The 7,102-nt window shown below is 42.7% G+C and overlaps 1 protein-coding gene across 1 annotated transcript; it reads right to left on the bottom strand.

Moving 5' to 3' along the window:
* Nucleotides 1-324: 324 nt before the first annotated feature.
* LOC149402430 (GC-rich sequence DNA-binding factor-like protein) lies at nt 325-5,721 on the bottom strand. Its single transcript, XM_089609362.1, has 6 exons — nt 4,465-5,721; nt 3,622-3,789; nt 2,160-2,830; nt 1,794-2,076; nt 1,148-1,437; nt 325-792 (listed from the first exon to the last, which is right to left on the bottom strand). Exons 1-6 carry the CDS (start codon nt 5,527-5,529, stop codon nt 597-599), a joined length of 2,673 nt encoding a protein of 890 aa, XP_089465488.1. The 5' UTR covers nt 5,530-5,721; the 3' UTR covers nt 325-596.
* Between the last annotated feature and the right edge of the window lie 1,381 nt (nt 5,722-7,102).

Raw genomic sequence — 7,102 nt, 5'->3', positions numbered from 1 at the left:
ATTGGATACACAGTTTCCTTTCTCTAACTATTTTGCATTTATTTCAAAATCATGTGGCTACGTTATGCATGTGATTATACTATAAATATATGTTAAAGCATACACAGAAACATGTGTAAAAAAAAGGCAAAGACTTGTAGCAAAAATGTAGCAAGATTTATAACCATAACAATATAATTAATTTTGGCTCTACTCTACATATTTTTCTTTTCTCCATACCAGGATTAAAGCTTGAAGAACTCACTCGGAGGGCATTCATTCCAAATTCAGGAAGACTAGCCCTCCAAATCTCTATTGCTCAAAAATTTAAAACAGCCTAGGAAATGATTGGTTAAATGTAATCGATTATAGCTCCTACGAAAAATAGAAGAAAACAATCCATCTATTCTGCAAGTTTCAATTGAATTATCACGTAAACTATGCATACAACACCCATGGCCAGTTTTCTAGCTCAAACACAAAGGCAAAGATACCGCAGCTTTGCTATGACCTTCGAATCAAAGCATCGAAAAATTCCTCTTGAATTTCAGACCTTCCCTTTTTTTTTACACTTTCACGTTGTCGTGCGAACTCTCCAGCAATGACTTGCCTTCCTCTCATAGGGCTTCTTTAAGATGGAAAGTCCTAGCTATGTCATGGGCTTTATCGTACTCACTGAGGTCAACGAGCATCTTCTTCAGCCGGCGAGCAAGTCCGCTATCTTCGCTCTCTGTCGCTCCTGTCGACGCTTTCTTATTCTCAAGCATCTTGCCGAGCAACATCACATAATCCACCAACGCTTGCAACTTGGGGCTGTAGATTATTATCAGAATTATGAGAATGGGTAATTCAGTTAATTATTTTATTTTCTTTAGTAGGGTGTTGTAATAAAAGGCCGGGCCGGCTCGGCGGGAGGGCAAGTGGGGACATTGCCCAAGGGCCCATTCTTTTTACTATATATATAATAGTAATAATTTGTGTACTATATTATTACAAATAAAACTATATAATAGTTTTTTATATATATATTATTATATATATTTTTATTTGTAATTATGATTTTACTGAATTAGTATAATTTGTATACTAAATACTTATTAATTATTTATATGTATTGAATTTATTATTAATTATATGATAAATCAGTAAAATATAGGAAAAGGCATACCGGCGAGCCCCAGTGGCACTTGGACCAGCCCAGACCCCATACAAAGAAGCGATGATCCTTTCAGTTCGTGTGATCGCATCGTGGACGTTTGGTGTGATACTTCGAACATGTGGAAGAATTTTTGCACATAAAAGGTCATCGAGAGCGAGCTTTTCCAGAAGCGGCAACGCTAAGACGTCTTTCCACAGGCAGATATTTCTCATCAAACGGACTGACGTACCAAAACGATACGCTGCCACCCGTGCAGCATTGGGCACGGCTTGCAACACAATCGGAGTCCATGTTGGGACCTACAAGAACCCACCCAGTGAAAGAAGTTGTAACGCCTATCAACATGTAATACCTCCAAGCTAATATATATCCGTGTCCGTTCGAGAAAATATGAAGATATGGTTAAAAAAAAATAATTGATTTTATTCTATTTATTGCTTTTTAACCTATTATTTATTATTACGATTCATTTTAACCAAAAGTTATTAATTAATAAAGTGAAAATTTATAACCAAAAGTTTAGGGTAAAAAAATGTGGTTGATTTCAGTTATAACCTAACCGAAAATTTGCTAAATTAAAGGTTGAACCTAAGCTTCATATTTACAAGTGAGGACTTAAGCAAAATCTACCACAGAAAGCTTGATAGATTAATACCGTAAGATTAGCGACCGCATCGGCTAGACGGGTTCGTATGGCAAGTAGTAAATCAGCAAGAGCCTTGCTATTAGCTGGAACGTAATCCGTCACCAAGCTTGTGGCATCAGCGACGTTTTTTGATTCCCGCGTGCTTAGAATGTCCCAGCAATGCACAACTTCGTGATGCAATATCGGGACCGCAACCTTCTCCACAAGCTCGGGAACGATGTTTGCATCGGCATCTTCGGGTGCGAACCTACTTCCATCCTCCGGCACCCCATAATCCACCAGCAACATGTACCTGAAAAAACGAAACAGAACAACATTGGAGAGAGAGAGAGAGAGAGTCAGAAAAATAATTCGGTGTTTCTTGAATTAATTTACCAATTCATTTTCATGAAATCTGTTTTTTCATGGAGTGGGTCCCACTTCAACAGCTCCAGCCTCACGTACGGAGAGAATATGGAAGGAATGCTGAGAGACATGTAAGCGTCATTGTACGCCGAGAGATAATCTCTTTTCCACTCTTCGAACGTCTCTTTGACGACCGAAAGCTGGGAAAACTCCTCCGACGCGTCGCTGAAGATATGGGCGGCAGTCTCAAGCAACAGGTCACGGTGCGAATCGTACGCGCGGCTCTCGCAATCGCTCTCGTCGGTGCTCGACTCTCCTTCGACTCTCTGGTCCGGGCTGTCCACGTCCACCGAGGACAACCTCTTCATGTCGAAACGAGCTTTCCTGCGGTTGCGAGCGTTGACTCTTCTTTTCATCTCCATGCGCTTTTGGAGGTTCATGTCACGGCCGAGTTCGTCCAACTTCGCCGGAAGATTGGCTTGTTCCTTCAAGGCGGCCGAGGCAGCTTCGGAGGCCCTTTTGGCAGCTGCAATGTCGCCTGATGATCTGCTGAGAACGGACATTGCTGCGTTGACCTCCGCTTCTATCTCCTTCGTTTCGTCACCGTTGTCCGCCGCTCGTCTATCCACAATCGCCGACGCATGTTTTTCGTGAAGTTGCTGCATTTGGTCTTCTAGCTCCTCGATAAAAGGAGCTTTGTGCTGCAATGGTTATATAATGACATTTAACATCGCAATTTTAGGGTACTTGGAGGAAATAGGTATATGATATGTGGCAGGAAATTAGATAAGGGAAATTCCCTTCATATGTATTTCATGTGTTTCTGAAATACCGGATTATAAATCTTACGTGTTTATCACTGTGTCAATTTAATCTATGCTTCTCATTTATGAATCTTTCAACCTTGATTTATTGGTTTTGTTAATTTTAAAGCTGAAAATTTGTGAAATATCCTTATACTCATGTGTTTTTAAAATATATTATTGAATAGGATAAATTAGAAATAACTATTTTATTAAAATAAGATGATGATAATAACTTGCCCACTTATTTATATTTTAAAAAGAACACAGATAGATTTTAATAATCATATTATTAATATATAAGAACTATTGTACAAGGGTATTTCGGATTTTTTATAGCTTAAAGGTCAGCCAAATTTATGATAAAAACAGGGTGATCCCGTGTCAAACAGAGTATAAACGCGGTATTTCATCAAAACACACAAGATAGACACACATACTCATACTTATATATGATATTTTTCCGTTATAGAAACCGAAACATTTGTTGATGGAAATGGGATGCTTGTAAAATTATAACAAGATAAAAATATAAAATAAAAATATTAAGCAATTTACGAAACCAGGACGTCCTTCTAAAGTTAGAGGTCTTTTAAACAACTATCAAATAGATAAGAATGTCTTCTAGGTCACCATTGACAAACTACTGACACTCGAGAAATGATCTAATAATCTGTTTAAGTTGATACCTGGAGAAAGTTGCAAATGATAGAAACAAAATGGCGAAGCTTTTGCATGAATCTGTACTTGTCATCGGCAGCAGCTAAAGATTTTTCAAGAGCGGTGATATTCAGTAATGAAGCCGACAGATTTTCATCAGTCTTATTCAATAACGTCATGGTTTTGCCATAAGATTCCTGAGACAGAAAAGAAGTAAACAGAGTTCTAAATTGTGCACAATTGTAGCAATCGAGCTATGAAATAAATTCAAAGCATTCTTTACAAAGAAGTTCTAAGTGCTTGGCATACTTGGACTTGTACGTTAACTTAATCCGATCTCAAACCACGTAAAGCAAGAATTAAAAGACTAATCTCTAATGCGATTAGTCAAGAATAAAAAACTGAAATCCGAAACTCGTACTGAAAGCCTAAGAACGATGGATTGGTTGACCCTTTCCCACAGATCCTCGAGCTGAAGGATCTGATCCATTATTTTTTATTTTAAGAAACTAAAATAGATTAAGATTAAAATAAATAAATAGATAACGCTCGTTCTGTAGTTCCATGAATGCCAACATTCATTTTATAACTTTAACTATCTTACTTTTAAGTACATCGTTAAGGCAGATCCACAGAATCGTGCGTAGTGCAACAAAACCACTCCCACAATAACTCCATACGCACAAAGTGTTGTTAACAAATCCTAAAATTCAATCACTCACCGTAGAGTTTGTTCAGTGGAATGGAACTACACGCAATTTTTAACGTCTAAAACCCATAGTCAATTTAGACTCCCAACTAATATTCACATACCAAATGTCCATCTACCTAATAAAATAAATTAAGGTAAAAAACAGAGATCAAGAACATACCTTGAGTCTCTTCACATTGTCAAGCAAAGCCTTCTTGGCAATCTCACCCTGCTGAGACATCGTCACCATGCCCAACCCTGACCCTTGACCGGGCCCCCCAACTCTGGCGATCACAGGCCTCGACGGCGGAGGATGAGAATGAGAATGAGACTCTCTCTGAGCCACCGCAGCGCCATTATCAACCCTGTTCTTCCCCAACCCCTTCCTGAACTGCTCCTCCTCCCAAATCCTCTCCTCCTCGTCCTCATCCTCCTCGTCATCGTCCTTCAGCACTGCCACCTCAGCACCCTCGAAGACGCCCCTCGGGGGTCCCCCGTCCCCGGCCTTGTCTCCGATGAGGGCGATCCGGGTCAGATTCTCGGGTTCCTCGTCGCTCAGCCCCTCGGCCTCCCCGTGGTGGCTTCCGCCGTCGATGGCGATGAAGTCCGGCGCCGCCGCCCTCGACTGCCGCATCCGCTCCCTCTTCGCCTTTATCACCGCGATCATCGCCTCGTCCGGCATTGTTCCCGCCCCGTCCCCGGAATCCGGCGACTCCTCCTCCTCCTCCCTCTCCCTCGTGTGCCCGGGCAGCGGCGGCTTCACGAGGCCGCGGAGGACGATCACCGGCTCCTTCGGCGGGGGTTTGACCGGCGCGGCGGCGGAGAGCGTCCGTGTGTTCTTCTGGAGCTCGAGGAGGGCTTCCTTTGTGTAACTCCCAGCCTGAGGCTGGACGTTGGAGGGGACCGATAGATTCGAGGAAGAAGAAGAAGAAGAGTGAAAGACTCGGTCTTTGAGCGACGTCATCTTGTGGGACGAGGGCTTCGAGACGGTTCTGGATGGGGGGCGAGAATGGGTTCGTGGTTTTCTTCCGATGGAATCCCCGTCTTCTACTTCTTCTTCATCGTCGTCAGCGAAGCTGAGGAGCTTTGGAGGCTTCTTTGGCTTAGGTTTGGAAGAGGATGTGGCGGCAGCGACGGACGGGGGTTTCGAGAGGGGCTTGGCCGAGGATGGTCCGGATTCGTCTTCTTCGGCGGCGGCAGAGTCGTCGCTGCCACGGCGGCGAAAGTTTCTGCCTCGGCTGGACATGTTTGCGAAGTGATTGGAGGGATTTTTTAAGCCAGTAACTCTATATCCTGAGTTCAATCCAAAAATAACCCAGAACTTCCTCCGCGAGTTTATGCAGTTCTTAGCCACGAGACCTCTTACAATCTGTCAAAAACCCAAATATTAAAAATAAAATAAAAATAAAAACATAAACACGCGCACACCCACACCCACACCCACACCCACACCCACACCCACAGCAAAAACAGTTACAGAAATCGGAGAACAGGTATAAACCAGCCCAACTTTTCAGTTTTTTTATTTATTTTAAACATGAGGCATTTCAAGTCCCATGGGGCAATAATACCACACAACCTACAATCATCAACGCATTTCAAGTTTAATTAAGCTTCAATTCAGAGTCAACACTTGTCTGAATAATCATAATTAGCTCTCGCTCGCGGCTCTCCTCTTCTTCGATTCTCATCTTCCTTTCTATCGTCTTTGTACTTCTTCTTTTCATCTTTGTTTAGTCCATGAAACTTGTCACAACCCGCGAGCGTCATCAGCGCACCCACGAGCCGCGACCGAATAATCCGAGTAATGAAACGACTCGTGAGCGTCATCAACTCGCTTGTGGGGATCAAAAATGAATTTCCTAAAACGTAATCATTTTAGTTGGGCTTTAGTTCTATCAAAAGCCGACCAACCAACTAGTCAGCAGCCCATATCGCCAAAGAAGGATAAGTCAACCGGGTTGACTTAGTCGAAGGAACCAGTCTTCGTCAGATAGAAGACCTCGCCGCGAAGACCGTATCTGAGACGACTTCGACCAGCGACGTGGCAGAGCCGAACTGATCAACACGTGTCCTCTTCGACGAATTCTCTTCTGCTATAAATAGAAGTCGATATGCTGATTTTCGAACACACTAGCCTATGCAATTATTCTCAGTGTTTCCTGCTATTTTCTCATTGTTGAGTTCGCCTGCTAGAGCTCGACACTTCGCCCATTTTTAATTTATTAGTTCATCAATAAAGATATTGTTATTCTTTTGCTCGTCCTTATTCATTTCTTCTAGTTAAAATATTTGTTTCTTACACGAAGTCTTTGAGACCCATATTTAAATAAATCAAATATATATCATATTATAATTTGTGATTGTTGACAATCTCGAAATCGACATCAACAATTTGGCGTCGTCTTTGGAAAATTTCAGAAAGACCAACCTCGAAAGAAGCAAGTTCACCAGGAAAGAAACACCATGTATTCCACCCCGACTCATTAAGAATCAGGAGAGGAAATCCCTTCGGGGATCAGGGCAATCCTGGATATGCTGAACCAAAAAATAGAAAGTTAGGAAGAAACGAACCGGATTCTTAATGCTCGGTTGGATTCCCTCTCGACCCCTAAGAATACTCCGGATCACCAGGCGGGATCCGGCAAAATGACCGCCTCAGAATCTGCTCGGAACGCGGCGTCAGCCGCGCAGACGAGCCGGGTTCTTCCTTCTGGATTCCGCCTGGACTTCACCGGGATCCAAGTCTCCCAAGGGATAGATCAGTCCCCGGGTCCGAGCTCCCAGCTCGGAGGGACTACAGAAGAGGCCGCCACTGA

This window comes from Urtica dioica, chromosome 3 (assembly GCF_054948205.1).
Source record: "Urtica dioica subsp. dioica isolate 48M chromosome 3, U.dioica_male_clone48M_v1_H2, whole genome shotgun sequence".
NCBI lineage: Eukaryota > Viridiplantae > Streptophyta > Magnoliopsida > Rosales > Urticaceae > Urtica > Urtica dioica.
Note: the sequence above shows the minus strand (reverse complement) of the source record. Positions and strands in the feature narration are given on the sequence as shown.